The 19,450-nt window shown below is 39.3% G+C and overlaps 1 protein-coding gene across 3 annotated transcripts in view; it reads right to left on the reverse strand.

Moving 5' to 3' along the window:
* The window catches only part of CTNNBL1 (catenin beta like 1), a 158,212-nt gene that overhangs the window by 60,346 nt on the left and 78,416 nt on the right, over positions 1 to 19,450 (reverse strand). For all 3 annotated transcript variants that reach the window (XM_057312532.1, XM_057312530.1, XM_057312531.1), the window contains exon 11: positions 2,282 to 2,463. In XM_057312532.1, the coding sequence (XP_057168515.1) occupies positions 2,282 to 2,463 (182 nt within the window). The remainder of the gene's footprint in view (positions 1 to 2,281; positions 2,464 to 19,450) is intronic.

Consider the following 19,450-nt stretch of genomic DNA (forward strand, 5'->3'; position numbering starts at 1 on the left):
AAAATTGTGGCAGAAGGAGGGGAGAGCACGGTAGAAGCCTGGGGGCAACAATGAGCTGGGCACATCTGCAGATACTCCTGGTGGTCTGAGGCTGCTGTGCTCTAGCTTACCACACAAACCTGGTCCTTGTACGTCAGAGGGGCCAGCACAGGCAGAATAACCCAGAGAACAGGACAGAGAAACCTTGACAACGTGCCCCTGCCCTGCCCTGCCTCCATTCTCATGCTCCCATCAAGGTCCAAGGGCCAGTGTGCCAGGAGCAGCGGCAACCAGCAGGGGCAGGAGGCCCAGGGCTGCATTTTCTCCTTGGGGTTCGCTTCTCCCGTCTGGGTGCTGGTGTATTCCGAATGCAGAGCTCACCCTCACCAGCCATTACAGGCCAAACACGACTTCCAGGAGCTGTCTTACCAAGCCATTGCTCTCACTAATATAATGTTATCAAATTTCTAATGCGGGTACTCTAAAGCAAATGTACTGTTACCAGCACGCCACTGGGCACATTTTTCAGATGGAAACAGCTGCTCACTGAATCTGTCACTTTTCCTCTACTCAGTACCATACACACAGAGCAAGAGCCTGCTAAGGGCTGTTTTCCTACCATACCTTTCTTCAAGCACGCTCGAGATGCAGCATCAGGTCTCTCAACAGAACCCAGCGGGTCAGCCACGGTGCAGTTCCTGAGGAGTTTCCTGGAGGACAGGACAAAGCCTTGACAACTACGGCCTGTGCCTCAGAATCTTAAGGTATAGATATCAGAGCTTCTAGTTCACTGGTCTAGTTTCCTCATCTTACAGACCCGAAAGGAAAATGCAGTCCAGAGAAGTTAAGTGAAAGGTTTGTTGTCACACAGCCCGTGAGCTGTAGAACCAGAGGTTGGTTCCTTTCTCAGCTGATTTCCTTGCCTAAAAAACAGATCTACTTCGTAGGTTGTGAAGCCTGAATAAGAGAGCCCATAACCCAGTAGTGCCAGAAATGTGGCAGGTGTTCAATGACTGGTGACTGTGTGCAAAACTTTGTCTCTTACATCTCCAAAACAACGCATTCCCTTTCCCAGGGCCTCATTTTGCTGAATTCCCATTGAGGAAAGAACACAGACTGGCAGTGGGGTTAACGTGTTCACCACTGGTGTGTGGCCAACAACTGACCGGGGGTGAACCGAACTCTCTCCTTGTTCTCAGATCATGAGTCCAGTTCTTTGCCCTGCCAGTTCCACCCCTACCAGACTTTCGGTTGTCTCTGGAGAGCTGATGTGATCAGAGAAGACACCGCTGGAAGTGACCACTGAAGACAGTCACTTCACCTTCCCTTTAGCCACTCTGAGCTGGAATAGGCTAAGCCAAATCCATTTGAGAAGGGATAGACAGGAACTCTCAAACTTTTACCTAGGAGGGTGAGGAACGCAAAAGATCCTGTAGATATCCACACCAATTCTACCAATCACGGACAAAAAAATCACCCAAACCATGGAACAAACATTAACTTCAGACAAGACAACCAAATGAGCCAATCAGCTCGGGTTTTTCTCCTCTCTCACACACACCAGCTTCTCAGCCCCCTCTCTGTCCCCTCCCCACACTTTAAAATAACCATCCAACCATGTAAATTCCCCAGTGCAAGTGTCTGTTAGTCTCCAGCAGAACCGTCAATGCTCATAAATTCCTGGCCTTCCAGATTGCACTGCAGCTACTTACAGGGGGGAGGGATGCAGCAGGCCACCAGACAATAGCAGGAGGAGATTGGCCAAGCAGTAACTACTCTGGTTACAGCATCGCAATTCATGGCAGCATTTTGCTGGGAGTGTGCACCATCAGGGAGGAGAAACATAAAAAGGGGAACCTGGGCTGTAAATAGTTTATTTCGGCAATTCCTGATGTTGGCTGAATCATACTTTAATACAGAAATACATGAAAGCACCACTCTGGAGGTGACATGTGTTGCCACCTCATTACTCTTTTCAAAAGGGTCTTCCATCAGAGAGACACCTCACTACAAATTACGGTGAAGAAAACAAAACCCTCACGCACAGACTTATTAATAGGCCAGAAGGAAATGGAACCACTAGGATTTAAGGAAGCAGAGAACCAACACAACAAAGACCATCAATGATCTGGGCTCTCCGGGCTGCATTTCCATGCATAGAAAAAGGGAAGAAAAGAAAAGGTGGCGCTCTTCAGTCTCAGAGTCAGCTCCTCAACCGCACACATAGCTATTCAAAGTAGCTCTCATTCCCCCGATTCTTCCTAATGCACCTGAAGTAGGCTGACTCTCCAGCGAACCTTACCTTCATGCTCCTTCTCAGTGGTTCCCACTTTCTTGATCTTCCTGGGAGATTTCATAAAGAGGGGAAAGATGGTTCGTAAGCCAAGAATATCAACAAACTTATGGCAATTGTCTGTGCCCTCAGGTCCAATCATGGCATGGTCCAGCACTTTCAGGGCACTGCTCCGGGAGATCTTCTTTTCTCTGGGAACAAAAGAGGTTTCATATAAGCACTTCATGGGGATGTTCTAGTCTCCAAAAAAGGGGGGGGGGAGTTCTCATTATAATGGGGGAAAAAGAAAGAAAAAACAAAACAACTTGAATGGCCACCAATGAGAAAATTATTACATAATGGCAGATCTACACAGAATATTACATACTTGTTAATAATTAGCAAAGTCTATAATAAAATGAACGAGGTCCTATGGTCAGAATGATAAGCACAAAAGATAATATTCAAAATTCTATATGAAGCATTTCCTCAATTATGTGAAAAGTACACGTTAAAAAAAGACTGGGAAGAAACAGATCAAAATGCTAACAGAGCTTATTTCAGGGTGGTGGGACTACGAATTGCCTTATTATTCCTTTTTCTTTCTTTTAACAGCTTTAATCAAAATATAATTCATATACAATTCACCCACTTAAAATGTACAATTCAATGAATTTTAGTACATTCATAGATATATGCAACTATCACCATAGTCAATTATGGAACATTTTTATTATCCTGACAAGAAATCCCCTATTTTGGCTGTTACTCCCCTTCCCCCCTCCCCATCTCATCCCAGCAACCACTGATCTACTTTCTGTTTCTATGGCTTTGCCTATTCCGGACATGTGAAGTAAAGGGTATCATACAATATGTGGTCTTGTGGCTGGCTTCCTTCCCACAGCATGTTTTCAAGATTCATCCATGCTGTAGCACGTGTCAGTACTTCCTTCTTCTCTGTGGCTGAATTAATAGTTCATTGTATGGATATGCCACAATTTGTCTATTTGTTCATCCACTGATGACCAGTGGGGGTGTTTCTACCTTTTGGCTATTATGAATAATGCTGCTAAAAACATTCATGTACAAGTTTTTGAGTGGACATATGTTTTCATTTCTCTTGGATGTATGTATACCTAGAAGTGGAATTGCTGGGGCATATAGTAATTCTGAGGAACCATCAGACTTTTTTCGGAATTGGCTGCACCATTTGACATGCCCACCAGCAATGTGTAAGCGTTCTGACTTCTCCACATCTTTACCAATAGTTGTCAGCTGAACTCTTGGTTCTAGCCATCCTAGTAGGTGTGAAATGGTATCTCATTGTGGTTTTAATTTGCATCTCCCAGATAACTAATGCTGTCAAGCATCTTTTCATGTGCTTATTACAAATTTGCATATCTTCTTCAGAGAAATGTCTATTCAGATCCTTTTCCCATTTTTTAATTAGTTAATTCTTTTTATTACTTAGTTGTAAGAGCTCTTTATTCTGGATACAAGTCCTTGATATATCGTTTACAAATATTTTCTTCTATTCTAGGGGTCACCTTCTCACTTTCCTGATGGTATCTTTAGAAGCACACCAGTTTTTAATTTTGATGAAGTCCAACTCATCTGTTTTGTCTTTTGTTACCTGTATTTTTGGTGTCAGAGCTAAGAAACCATCGCCAAATCCAATGACATGAAGATGTTTGCTTTTAAGAGTTTGTCTACATTTGCTTTGAAGAGTTTAAAAGTTTAAGTTCCAATATTTAGTTCTTTGATTCATTTTGAGTTCATCTTTGTATGTAGTGTGAGATAATGGTACAACTTCATTCATTTGCATAGGGATATCCAATGGTCCCAGTACCATTTATAGAAGACTATTCTTTCCCCATTCCATGGTCTTGGTATTCTTGTTGCAAATCAGCTGACCACAGACACACAGTTTTATCTTTGGATTCTCAAGTATATTCTATTAAGTTATGTCAGTACCACACTGTCTTGATTACCAACCACTGATTTGTAGTAAGTTTAAAAACTGGGGCGGGGTGCCTGGGTGGCTCAGTCGTTAAGCATCTGCCTTCAGTTCAGGGCGTGATCCCAGGGTCCTAGGATCAAGCCCCGCATTGGGCTCTCTGCTCTGCTGGAAGCCCGCTTCTCCCATTCCCCCTGCTTGTGTTCCCTCTCTCGCTGGCTGCTCTCTGTCAAATAAATAAATAAAATCTTAAAAAAAAAAAAAGAATTAAAAAAATAAATAAAAAATAAAAACTGGGAATCCTACATTGTTCTTTTTTCAAGACTATCTGGTTATTCTAGGTCCCCTGCAATTCCATGTGAATTTAGGATCAGCGTGTCAATTTCTACAATGAAGTCAGCTGGCTTTTCGATAGGGACTGTGCTGGATCTGTAGATCATTTTGGGGAGTACTGCCATCTTCACAATATTAAGCCTTCTGATCCATGAATATGAAATATTTTCCCATTTATCAGCTCTCCTTTAATTTCCTTCAACAATGTTTTGTAGTTTTCAGAGTATAAATTTTGTAATTCTTTTGTTAAATTTATTCCTAGGTATTGTATTCTTGATGCTATTGTAAATGGAACTGTCTTCATAGTTTTATTTTTGGACTGTCCATTGCAAGTGTACAACTGACTTTTGTACATTAATCTTTATATTATCCTGCAACCTTGCTGAACTCACTTATTAGTACTATAATTTTTGGTGGATTCTTTAGGACTGTCTACTGACTTAAGATAACATCATTTGCAAATAGAAATAGTTTTACTTATTCCTTTCCAATCGGCATGCCTTTTATTTCACTTCCTTGCTTAACTGCCCTGGCTAGAACCTCCAGTAAAATGCTGAATATAGGTGGTGAAGGAGGACATCCTGGTCTTGTTGCTGATCTTAGGGGGAAAGCATGCAGTCTTTCACCATTAAGAATGATATTAGCTGTGGATTTTTTGTGGATGCTCTAATATGAAAGGTTGGGGAAGTTCCCTTCTATTCCTAGTTTAGGTGTTTTTCTCATGAAAGGTGTTGGGTTTTGTCAAGTGCTTTCTGCATCTTATTATTCCTTTCTCTATTTTTCAGTATCTTTCATTTTTCCATAATAAACATGCATTACTCTTTAGACTTAGGAAAGTTAAATTGTTTTCAAGAAAAAAGGTGATTTTTCCCCTGCCACTGACTACTGTTCTTGCAAACAGTTCTCTAAGAACTATAATTTTCTATAACCTTACAGTCTTTAACACTCTATGAGATAGAGAGGAACGAGTCAATCATTTCATATCTTAGTATACCTGGTAAATCAACCAACCAAGCCAATATTCAGTATTCACTGAGGACTTACTCAGTACTATAGTAGACACAAGAGAAAAACAAAAATTAAGACATGGCTTCTGCTTTCAAAAACACGTAAATCTATTTAGGGAGACTAAATTAATATGAAATAATCAGGCAAAAGTAGAAATTGGCAAATGACTTTTTCCCCTATGTATTATTCACATCTACAAATATTTACTGGATACATCTCATGTGAATAGGACAGATCAAGTCCCAGTCCTCATGGAGCTTACATTCTAACTGCAGGAGACAAATGGAAAGTCAAGATACTGGATAGTGTTAAGTGTTATGGAAATAATGCAGTGTAAAAGAATGAATGAAGAGGATATTTTAGGTTAGGTTATTAAGGAAGGCCTCTTTAGGGGTAACATTTGTACTGAGATCTGAGTGTTGAGATGAATCAGTCTTGTACATTTTAAGGGCAAAATATTAAAGGCAGAAGGAATAGCACGTGCAAAGGCCCTAAGGTGGAAATGGGCTGGCACGGTCAAAGAACAGACAGAAGGCAGGCATTTTTGAAGTGGACAGGAATGGTATTCCTAGCTTAGATCTGAGGAGAAAACATGGGCTATACTAAAAGCCATGCCACCTTGTCTTGTGTCCAAGGAGGTCTAGGAGGTTCTAGGAGTTGAGAAGATATAATTCAACATACTTGTTCTGAGACCATTATGTGTTAGTTACTTTAGAGGGAGAGAGAGATTATGTATATTTGGGGGAGTACAAGAAAAGACAGATATATATGTAAATATCTGAAAGCAGGTGAGAGAGTAAGGAGTGAGAATGAGCTACTCCTAGTAAAGCCTGGAGAAGAAAGTCCATCAGCTTGAGAGGAAAACCAGGCTAAGATTTTTAAAAATTATTATTTTAAGAATATGGACAATTCGATCATATTTTTAGAGCATCAAGAAGCCAATGGTGATAAGGATACTAAAGATATAAAAGGGGAGAATGGACAGCTGGAGTAAGGTGATTACCAGGCAACGGGAGGCAAGCCTGACCAAACAGGTGGTAATAACGTAACCCAAAGCCCTCCACCCAATTTCTCATCTGAAAGCCAAAGAAAAGGAATCAGAAATAACATCCCTTTGGATAGTCTTTTGCAAAGGAAACAATATTAAGACATTGTATTATTGAAGTGCTAAAGATGACAAGGCATGCTTATCTTAGGTCAGACTAGCCAACCAAAATTGAGTCCCAGTGAGTGAAAGAAAGAGGGGGTACGTAAAGAGCTTGTTGACAGCGCCCCTTGGTGCTAGCCCACCCTGGTTTACCTGAGACTGTCCCACTCTTAGCATTGAGAGTACCATATCCTGGGAAACCTCTCAGCCCCGGACAAACTGAGATAGTTGGACATCTTATTTGATGCCAACCTTAAAAGACCAAGGATGTATTGTAAACATTCTTACCTTTACTCCCCTTGCCAGAGACTTAATCAAAACAACCCACAGATACTCACAAATGACATTCAACACAGCTACTGAGTTTAAAAGGAAATAAAAGGTTACTACCGAGCATGTGCCTTCGTCCAGCAGGCGCTACACTAGCTGCTGGCAATTCTAAGCTCCCTGTCTGTAAGCAATTTAAGGACAGTTAAATAAAAATAATTTCAAAAGCCCAAAGCAATGGAAATTAAGTCCAAGATGGTGAGCGGTGGAGATAATTAATTTTATTTGGGAGAAGTTAGTGAAGGTGTCACGTGGACAGTAATATCTGAATGCAATCTGAAGAATGAGCATTTGCCAGGCAGAGAGGAGAGAGTGGTGCCACTGGTGACAGTGTGGGTACGCAGCACATGCAAACGTATGGGAGGCTGTAAGAGCGTGCCACCTAGGGGAAGCAGAGGTAGCTGTGAATGACCGGGGTTGGCAGATGACTAAGGAGAGGCGGGCAGAGGTCACAAGAGGCCCTAGACATGCTGCCGGGGCCCCTGGGTTCACAGATGTTGAGAAGACATGAAATGTTGAAAAAAGGGCACTGGATGGATACATTCTAGAAAGCTTATTCTGGCGGCCCTGTGATGAAGGCACTAGAGGGAAGACAGAGTGGGGGGCAGGGAGGAGAGTTAGGAGACCATGACAATGGTGTAAGTGAAAAATGACAAAGAGCTTTGCACACCATACTGGTATAAAAAAAAAAAAGGCATATTTGCGAGACATGAAATCTTAAATATCAGGAGCAGGGTAAACAAGGTTCCAAATTCAGCAGAAAAGGATTTTTTGGACCAAGCTGGAATTCTAACAGGAAGCTAGGCAAATAATGTATTTGTTTTCACTGCAGCTGGACTTGAGTATCCTACTTCACAAACCTGAATTTGCAAAGGTTATGACTAGGGCACATAACGATGTGAGCAGAAATTAGGAAACCAAGCTATAATATCCTCATTGTTTAGTCACTAGGAAAAGGCTTCCTGAAATGAAGGATGGTCATGTCCCCGGGCACCTGCCGTTATCATGCAGCATACATTCAAACCATTTCACAAATAAAACAGAATTGTTGGAAATACTAAAAGTAAAAGACTCTGATTTAGCCAAGTCTCCCTCTTTTTTCCTGCCTAAGCAAATTCAACAAACAAAAGATTTAAAAAGTAAAACCCTTCTTCACGTAGGCAGTGTAAGACACGTTTAAGGGGGCAGTAATTGCATATTGATCACCATTTAGGCAGGCTGCATGGAGGTGAACTTTGGAATATTCATTGGGCTTAAGTTCAGGCTTTTAGCAATCAATAGCTGTTTGGCCTGACTTTCGTGGGTTGACTTTATTTGAAATATTTATTCTACTGGAGGACAAGTAGTTTATCTTAGTCTTGTCTGGGTTCATCAGGTTGTCGATCACGCCAGGACCAAAGTGAATGCTAGCCTCTACAAAAGTGGGTGGTTGTGGGAAATGACATAGAATCGGCTACTCCTCCTTATTCTGCCAAAATGAACCTTATGATGAGGTGGAAGGGATGGGGAGAGGGAAGTTTCCATTGCTGTCTTAATTAGCTTGTTCTTCTTTATCATACAAAACCACTCTCGCTGTAAACACGTATTCTGAGTATAATTTTTTTTTGTTCATTTGTTCTTTCATCAAATATATGAGGTTCCTAACAGGTGCCAGATAGAAGTTGATGACATAGAGGCAGGCACGGCTCGTGTGTGTCAGGAACTCAGTTCACAGGCGAGACAGATACGCAGACAATGGGTATACTGAGAAAAGCCAAGCACCACAGTGAAGGTTTTGTTCTACAAAGCAGAATATGAACGCAGGAAGGAGGGCTGACTGTATTTGAGTCAGAGAGGCCTCGCAAAAGAGATGATGCCCGAACCAAGCTTCACCGGATGTCTTTCCCAGACAGGTGAAAAGGGAGAGGGTGTTTTAAGCAGACAGAAACAACAGCACAAGCAAAGACCCAAGTAGGCAGGAACATTCAGGGAAGTGGTGCACTGTACTACTAGAATACAAAGAGCAAGAGGGGCAGCAGCAAAACATGAAGCCTGCTGAGTCTGTGTATTAGAAAGATTATAGCTGCCACAGTGGATCGAACAGTACTTGGTGGGGGGGGGTGTCAGAAGGCAGAGGGAAAATATATTAGAGGCAGAGAGATGGATAAAAAAAAAAATAAAAAGCAAAGTAAGAGTAGACTAGGAGTAAAAAGGACTGAATTCAGATTGAACCTGAGGTGCCTATGAGACATAGCATTGACGTCCAGCTTAAGCTCATGGGTCTAAAGTCTAGGAATGAGATTAAAAATAGGGGCAAATTTGGAAGAATTATTCAATCTACATGCAGTGTCTGAATCAATGGTGTAAATACGACTACCCTGAAAGGGTACAGAAAAAAGGGAAGAAACCCTGGAGGAAAGTGACTTGAAGAACAAGTAAAAGAGGTAAAGTCCACTCCCTCCGTAAGCAAAAGGCACTGGTGAATAGGAAAAAAAAAAAAAAAAAGGTGACAGGCAGTCTTTAAAAGATACGGTGAACCACGAATTAATCCTGGCAAGAAACTTGGATGATGCAGTATGAAATCATTTTTGTTTGCTTTACAACGAACACGATAAAGTTGACTTCCTTTTAGCTCCCAGAAGAGAAGATCACTTTCCAGGATCCAGGATTTCTATGGATGAGACAGTGAGATCAATGTAACTAAATTCATAGCTGCTCTCGAACTACTGTGCCAAAGAACACTGGTGCTCTGCAAGATGCTAAGAGATACCCCACCGCTAAAACAGAATAATGGTGATCTTCTACATTGCTAGACATAGTTTTTCAATTTTCCATATCTATTCCCATCCATTTTTCATAAACTACTGGTACCAACCACTGCTTGACTAACTGCCAGCGAACAAAACAAATACGTAGAAAACAGAGGTTAAGATTCTGGTGTACAGCACTATGGTGGCCCAGATGTGCACAGAAACCACTCACAGGTTGGCAAACTGTATGCAAAGGGCCAGAGAGAAAATACTGCAGGTTTCATGGGCCGTATATGCTTTCTGTAGCATCTTTTTCTTTGTGTGTGTTTTAAAATATATGTGACACTTCTAAGATACAAAAACCATTCTTAGTTTGTTGGTCACAGAAAACAGCAGGCCTCAGCCAGATTTGTTCCACAGGCCTTAGTTGCCAATCCCTAATAAAGAGGATCAACAAAACTCAAATCTGGTTCTTCAAAAAGACCAATAAAATGGACACACCTTTGGCAAGAGTGATCAAGAAAGAGAGACAAGGCACACACAAAAAAACCAATAACGGGTTTGATAAGAAAGGGAGAGAACTAACCGGGGATGTACTGTATGGTGACTAACATAATATAATAAAAAATCATTAAAAAAAAAAAAAAAAAAAAAAAGAAAGGGAGAGAACTGCAGATACAGCAGATATTAAGACAACTGAGCATGAGGAATAATTTTATGCCAAAATCTTGGAAAATGGGTAAGATGGACAAATTCCTAGGAAAATATAAATTTCCCCAACTGACTCAACAAAAAGAAAAAAGAAAACCTGAATGGGTCTATAGCCAATCAGAAAACTCAATCAGTAGTTAAAATCTTCTCTCAAAGAAAATTTGAAGGCCAGAAGCAATCACTATCAAGTCCTAGCAAATATTTAAGATGGAAATAATTCCAGTATTACTTAACTCCTACATTATTCAGCTCATTTAATAAAGCTAAAATAAACAAACAAAACCTTTCTGAAAGTAAACTTACAGGCCAAACTCACTCAGGTATAGGTATCAAATTCCTAAATAAAATACAGAATCCTAGAAAACATAAAAAAGATGGGCTTCTCCCAGGAATGCAAGGTTAGTTCAACATTAGAAAATCTGTTAATGCAATTTGCATTATATTAACTTTAAAAAACCATCTCAATAAATGCAGAAAAAGCATTTGATAAAACTGATCAATTATGTAAAATCTGTGACATCAATAAGAGAAGAATTTTCCTTAAACTGATAAATGCTATCTCCAAAAAACTCAAAACAAACATTATACTCAATAAAATACACTCCCTTTAACACCAGGAATAAGAAAAGTTTGCCCTTGATCACAACTCCTTCCTATTTAACCCTGCATTAGAAGTCATAGCTAGTAAAATGTAAACATACGAACTAACAAATTATTGAAATTAAATGTGACAGAAAATAATCTTGTTCCCACCTATTAACTGCTACTCCTAAAAGGGGCATATACCCAGGGATTTGCTACTAAAAGTTTAACAACTAGCTCTCCAGGAAAAAAGTGCTGATTTGCTTTATTTTCCAATTTACATGGTGTAAATACTCCCACTATACCGGATTTCAAGTTACCAATGTGATACCACTAAACATGGTGTTGGAAAGAGAGGTGTACAGGGAGCTCTCATGAGCCTGTACGAGCTAGCTCAAACGTTTCACTGTTTATACTTCCCTCCCTGTACCATGGACATCAGATTTGGCCATGTGACTTTTTATGGCCAATAAAATGTGAGCATAAGTAATATATGCGCCTTAAGAGGAGCAGTTTAAAGATTTATTGCATTATTCAACCTTTTCTCTCTGCTCTGAGAAAGTCACAACCCACTGAACACTGTTCCTTCAGTGTGAATCCCAAAATAAAGATGTGGAGCAAAACTTCAGATGGCCAGAGATGGATGTATCAGGAGTGAAAAATAAACATCTGTCACCGAAAGTCCTTGAGGTTGCAGAGTTGCTACTGCAACAAAACCAGCCTGACACGTGACATAGCAAAGTTGCTTAATATAAGATCAATACATAAAAGTTATTTGTATTACTGTCCACTAGCACTGAATAGTAAGAAAATGTATACTAGAAAGTATTTTTAAAAATAGATAATATGCTCTTGGACTTCTACTGTGGGCCAAGATGGAGTAACAGGGACTAAATTTATATCTCCCCTCCCACACCCAAAATAAACTAACAAACAAAAGAACAAAACATATAAAACAATGGTTTTCAGACACTTGACATCACAAGACAATGATCCCTGGGAGAGGGAAACCTGCAATGAGCCCAGATGGCTGCTTGGAGAGTTTCCAGGCCTCAGAGCAGGGTGGAGACACAGGGCAGAGTAGGGAAGACCAGTGCGGCTGGAGCTCACAGGGAGGCGGACTGCCAGACCTAGAGCTGCACAGAGATGTGCACAGGGTCTCTTTGAGTCTTCAGCTGAATGCTAATTAGGAGGTGCATGTGAGGAAACTAGCCAAGGCTGCAGAAAGGAGCTACCTGAAAGAAGAAGGGGGAAGCAATGCCTAGAACTCACCGAGGGCCAGAAATAGTTTGTGTTCCCAACAGTCGGAGTGGAAAAACTTTGTGAATTCACAGTACATCAGGCGGAGAACTCAGGAGGGTATTGCTTCACTCCTGAGGCAAAATTAGCCAGAGACTAAAGGCTAGTCTGATCCCACCTAACAGAGCTTAAAAGTAGGCCTCCAAAGGAGGAAACTACTCCCAGTAATTTAACTATATGCTAGAACAAAGCTCAAGAATATTTATAAGGAGACACAGACAGACACATATAGACACGCGCGCACATTCAGCATCCAACAAGGTAAAATTCACAATGTTTAAATTCCAGAAAAAACTTAACAGGCATTTAAAGAGGCAGGAAAATATTAACCATAAAGAAGAGGAAAATAATAAAAATAACATAGATGACAGAATCGAAGACATTAAAATTGTTTTATTATAACTATATTTGATATATTCAAGGTTAAAAAAAGCTTCAGTATGCTAACTAGACACAGGGAAGGTATCTAGAGAAGAAAAAATACAATGTCTGGTGAACAATACACTGGATAAGATTAAGTACAGAAGAAAAGAGTGAGCCTGAATACATAACAATAGAAACTATCTAAAATAAAACACAGAAAGAAAAAAAAAAAAGACTGGAAAAAACTAATAGATGACCAGTGAACCATGGTTGGACAACTTCAAATAGCCAATATACATGTAACTGGAGTTCCTGACAGGAGGGTGGGGACAAGAAAAAAAAATTGAAAATATACAGGGACAAGGAAAAAAACTGAAAATATAATGACTGAAAATTTTCCACACTTGATGAAAACTATAAGCCCACAGATCCAAGAAGCTCAATGAAGTCCAAACACAAGAGACATGAAGGAAACTACATCAAGGAACCTCATAACCAGACTGTTCAAAATCAGCAACAGAGAAGATCCTAAAAACATCCAGACAAAAGGGGACACATTACATACGGAACAACTAACATAAGAATGACAGCCGATGGGGCGCCTGGGTGGCACAGTCGTTAAGCGTCTGCCTTCGGCTCAGGGCGTGATCCCAGCGTTATGGGATCGAGCCCCACATCAGGCTCCTCCGCTATGAGCCTGCTTCTTCCTCTCCCACTCCCCCTGCTTGTGTTCCCTCTCTCGCTGGCTGTCTCTATCTCTGTCAAATAAATAAATAAAATCTTTAAAAAAAAAAAAATCAAAAAAAAAGAATGACAGCCGACTTCTCATGGCTAACCAAGCAATCTGGAAGACAGTGAAGCAATGCTATTAAGAGAACTGAAAGAAAAAAAAAAGCCTATTAACACAGAATGCTATACGTGGTGAAAATATCATTCAAAGGTGAAGGCGAGTATTTTTTCAGACATACCCAAGTTGACGAACGTCATCACCAATAGACCAGCACTACAACAGATGTTGAAGGATATCGTTAGGGAAGAAAGAAACTGATACCAGAAAAAATCTGAATCTACACAAAAGAATGAAGAGAGCACTGGCAATGGCAAATGGGTTGGTAAAAATAAAAGATTTTTTTCTACCTTAAAAAAATCTCTTTATAAAAGATAATTATTTAAACAAAAAAACAAACAATATGTTTTGGTATTTATAACATATACAGAAGTAAAATATATGACAACAATAGCACAAAAACCAGGAGGGAGAAATGGAAGTCTATTGTTGCAAAATTCTTACACTATAGATGAAATGGTATACTACTGCCTAAAGACAGACTGTAGTAAGTTAAAGATGTATACTGTAAATTTGAAAACAACCACTAAAAAGGCAAAGAGAAAGAGCTAAGAAGCCACCTAAGAAAATAACACAGGATAATAAAAGATGTTAATCCAAAGGCAGGCAGATGTGGGGCGCCTGGCTGGCTCGGTTAGTACAGCAAGTGACTCTTGATCTCAGGGTTGTGAGTTTGAGCTCCATGTTGGGTGTAGAGATTACTTAAAAAACAAAATCTTAAAAAAATAAAAGAAGGCAGACAAAGCAAAAATGTAAATGGCATAAACATCTCAATTAAAAGGGAGAAATTGTTACGGAAGACTCCACTGTATACTGCCCACAAAAAAACCCCACATTTTAAATATAAAGACACATAGGCTTGCAGATGGCTATCTTCTCACCATGTCCTCACACAGCCTTTCTCCGTGTACCCATATTCCTGATGACATCTCTTCCTCTTCTCACAAGACCACCAATTCTATTGGATTAGGGACCTACCCTTACGACCCCATTCAACCTTAATTACCATCTTAACAGCCCTATTTCCAAACACAGCCACCTTGGCATCAGGGCTTCAAATATGAATAGAGGAGGGGACAAAATTTATTGCATGATAGATGGTAAAAGATATAGCACGCTTACACTAATCAAGAGAAAGTTGTACTGGCTATATTAATATCAAACAAAGTAGATTCCAAATCAAGGAACATTATCAGGGATAAAGAGAGTCACTTCATAATGACAAAAGAGTCAATTAGGCAAGATAGCATATACTCCTAAATGTTTAAGCACCTAAAAGAATTTCAAAATACATAAGGCAAAAACTGACAACTCAAAGGAGAAACAGACATATTCACAATTATAGTCAGAGGTTTCAACATCCCTTTTATAACTGATAGAATAAGTAGACGGAAAATCTGTAAGGACAGAGAAGACTTAAACATCACCATTAACTTAACCTAGTTGATATTTTACAGAACATTCTTTTCAGATGCACAGGAATATTTAGCAACATAAACTATATTCTGGGCCAAAAACAAGTCTTAATAAATTTAAAAGGATTCAAATCATATAAAGTATGTTCTCTAACTACAATTGTATTGGAGTAGAAATAAAAAACAGAAAGAACATTTGGGAAATCCCCAAGTATTTGGAAACTAAATAATACACTTCTAAATAACTCATGGGTCAAGGATGAAATGAAAAGATAAATCAGAAAGTATTTTGAACTGAAAATACAGCATACCAAAATGTGTGTGACAAGGCTTAAGACAGCAATTAGAGGGAAATTTACAGCATCAAACATATTAAAAAATAAGATCTCGGGGCTCCTGGGTGGATCAGTTGGTTAAGCGGTTGACTCTTGATTTGGGCTCAGGTCATGAGCCAGGGTGGTGAGACAGAGCTCCACATCAGGCCCTGAGCTCAGCAGGGAGTCGGCCTGAGATTCTCTGCCTCTCCTTCTGTCCCTCCCCCTGCTTGTGTGCTCTCTCTCTCTAAAATAAATAAATAAACCTTTTAAAAAATAAGATCTCAAATAAATGATCTTCAGAACCACCCTGAGAAATGAGAAAATAGCCAATTAAACCCCCAAGTAATCAGAAGAAAAATAATGATCAGAGCAGAAATCACTGACATAGAAAACAAAAAACATTAGAGAGAAATCAGTAAGAAAAACCTGATTCTCTGACAAGATCAACAAAATTGATAGCCAGCCTGGTTAGGAAAAAAAGAACATGTCAACGGCCAACACTGGGAATAAGGGAGAGCACATCACTACGCATTCTACAGATATTAAAGAATAAGGAAATACTCATGAACAACTTCATGCTCGTTAAGTTCGACCACTAAGATAAAATGAATTCCTTGAGAGACACCGACTACCTAAGTTTACTCAAATGGGAAAACAAACAAACATTGGAATAAACTTAAAAATTATATCTCATCGAAGTTTAAAACTTTTCAAAAGACTAAGAAAATGAAAAGGCAAGTTATGGAGTTGGAGAAACTATATGTAAAACATATCTGACAAAAGGTTGTATCTATGATATATTAAAAACTGTTATAATTCAACAATAAGACAAATAACTCCCCCTCCTCCCGCCAAAATGGGCAAGAGATTGGACACCACCGAAGAAGCTATATGAGTGGCAAATAAGCCCATGGAAAAAGCCTATTATCATTAGCCACAAGGGAAATGAAAATTAAAAGCACAAGATACCTATACATACCCATTAGAATGACTAAAACAAAAAACACTGACCACACCAAGAATTAGTGAGGATATGGAGCAAATGGAAGTCTCATACACTGCTGGTGGGAATATAAAAATGGTATGGTATAACACATTTGTAAAAACAGATTAATAGTGTCTTAGAAAGTTAACCATATACCTATCCTATGACCCAGACATTCAACTCATAAGCATTTATCCAAGAGAAATGAAAAATATGTCCATCCAAAGATATTCATAACTTTGTTCATTAGAGCAAAAAACTAAAACCCAAATGTCCATCAACAAGTGAATAAGCAAACTGTGATATATTCATAAAATGGAATGCTACCCAGCAAAGAAAAAGGAACTATTGACACACATGGAATAAATCTCAAAAAAATCTCCCATTTCCTACAGTTAAATATGCCAGACCAAAAAAAAGAGTACATAGTGTAATGACTCCATTTACATAAAGTTCTAGAAAATGCAAAGTAACCTATAATGGACAGAAAGCAAATCAATGGTTGCTTAGAGACTTGAGGTGAAGGGAGAGGAGTTATGGATTACCACGCAGCCCAAGGAAACATTTGGGTACAATAAGTATGTTTGTTGTCATGTTTGCAGTGATGGTATGATAGGTCGACACACACTGCAAAACACATCAACTTGTGTACTTTAAATATGTACAATTTAGCAGCCCTGAAATGATGAATAGCTATGAAGTCGGATGGAAGGGCTCCGACAGGCCCTCCACCATTTCCTGCCAAGTAATCTTGCTTCAGTTTAATCTGCCTTCTCAGCCACAGCACTTTCCATTTATGAAGAGGTAACGCCAGCCTGGAGGGCTGTTGGAAGGATTACTTTGTGCTTTGAAGCGTTTTTCTGGTTCCCAGAGAACAGGTGCAAACTACTACTATCCATCTAAGAAAGAATGATAATATTCAGTGAATGGGGAAAGGGAACGCTTGCTTGTTGGACAAACAACAAGCAAGATGTGTGTGTGCAGCTTGGAGCACAAACTGTATATAACCCCACCAGGAAGCTCAGCTGATTTCTAAAATGTTTGCATTATTATTTTGCTTTTGCAGTTAAATCCCAGAGACTGAAAGTCCGAAGAAAAGGCTCTAACTCTTAAAAAACAACAACAAAAACCTAAAAAGGACCACAAGAATAAAAAATGCAATAGGGTTTGGACCTTCCCATGTTCATTAGGAACAAAACCAATACAGAACAAGGTAAAAACCAAGGGAATAAAATTTCAAGGTTTAAGAGAGTTCCCCAGGCTGGCTGCCTACATTTACACTTTGGTTCAAGCCCACGGTCCAGAACTGGACCTGCAAAAGCTTACTTTGCAGATGGTATACCATCGCCATTTTTTGTTTTCTTTGTCAGAGACACTTTTCTTTAGATTAAGGAAAATCTTACTGAGAAACCTCAGGGAGAAAAAAACTGGTGGTTCCTAAAGGGATGTGTCTATGTACCCTTCTCTCTCTTTCTTTCTTTCTTTCTTTCTTTCTTTCTTTCTTTCTTTCTTTCTTTCTTTCTTTCTTTCTTTCTTTCTTTCTTTCTTTCTTTCTTTCTTTCTTTCTTCTTTCTTTTTCTTCCTTCCTTCCTTCCTTTCTTTCTTTCTTTCTTTCTTTCTTTCTTTCTTTCTTTCTTTCTTTCTTCTTTCTTTCTTCTTTCTTTCTTTCTTTCTTTCTTTCTTTCTTTCTTTCTTTCTTTCTTTCTTTCTTTCTTTCTTTCTTTCCTTCCTTCCTTCCTTCCTTCCTTCCTTCCTTCCTTCCTTCCTTCCTTCCTTCCTTCCTTCCTTCCTTCCTTCTTTCTTTCTTTCTTTCTTTCTTTCTTTCTTTCTTTCTTTCTTTCTTTCTTTCTTTCTTTCTTTCTTTCTTTTTTTTGTCTATACAGTTAATAACCAAGATGGGCTCACTGTGTTTCTGCTACACAACCCCAAGCTGCATTTGTACACATCCCTGGGGATCTCAGTGGTCTCTTCTCTTTCTAACTGGAACAGGGTTTTACAACAGAAGTAATAAGCTTCATGTCAACATTTTCAAGGAAACTGACAATGTAATTCTTCTGTCTCCCACTGGCTTTGTTGTTTCTTAAAGTACACTGAACCATTTGAAACAAGGACATACTGTTAAAAAAAAGTGCTTTGTGGTGGCAGGAAGCAAATGATTTGGAGCACAGTATATAATTAAACCTGATATATTGAAATCTTCTATTTGCAGCAACCATCTTAACAGAGAGACATTTGTAACCAAGAGTGTAGAAATGGCAAATCAGTCTCCATCCAGGGGGCAATGAGGGCATTTGTATAGCTCTACCCTCATGTCTGGCTAAATTCTATAATGGCCATCCCCCCATAAGTATAAGTTAGTTTTATTTCTGGGAATTGAACTCTCTGAATCTGATCATTCTGTTAAACGTCACAATAAATTGTGACTTTCCTAAATTTTCTTTTTCTCTCCACTACCCTTGACTACAAAAATAGCACTTGGTTCATAGTCGTATCTTAACACTTCAGCTGCTAGCCAAAGACCATGCAAACATCCTCTTTGTACCATAACTCTTGACACTCAAAGCAAAAGAATGAGGACCCACAAGGAGCAGTATTTTCTCTATCAGGGGAGTATATACCATATATACACAGTATATACCGTCCAAGAGGTTCTGTGCCTTCTTCCCTCATCCCATCTTTTCTCTTTCCTTATCAAAACACTATGACTAAATAAGAAATTCCTTTTTTTGGGGGGGAGGGGTTCCTAGATGTTAGGATGGCTATCTGCTGCTTTTTCCATAGCATGAGTTCCATTTTTAAATATCACCTCAACAATCTTTTCTGCTTTTCCAAAATGTCTTCATCTGTCCTTTGACAGAGGAAAAACAAAAAATGGAAAGCTTTTTTTTTTTCTTATTGATTCTGTTGAGTACTGTAAAATCCAAACACTCTTAACACAGGAGTGAAAAAAAAAGTCACCTGACAACTAAACTAACACCTGGGTAGGAGGGTAAAGCAGAGGAGAAAGGCCTGTCCGGCAAAGGCAAAGAGGTAGTAGCCCTCCTTACAGTCCCTATAAACAAATGCTGTATGAAGGAATTCTCTGGACGTTAAGTAGAAAGGTTGTAAGAAATGAATGCCTAAACCATAACCCTGAAATATTTTGGAGGATGATGGAGGAAGAGCGTTGAGAGGTTAAG

The sequence above is a fragment of the Ursus arctos genome, unplaced genomic scaffold, assembly GCF_023065955.2.
Source record: "Ursus arctos isolate Adak ecotype North America unplaced genomic scaffold, UrsArc2.0 scaffold_16, whole genome shotgun sequence".
Classification (NCBI taxonomy): Eukaryota; Metazoa; Chordata; class Mammalia; order Carnivora; family Ursidae; genus Ursus; species Ursus arctos.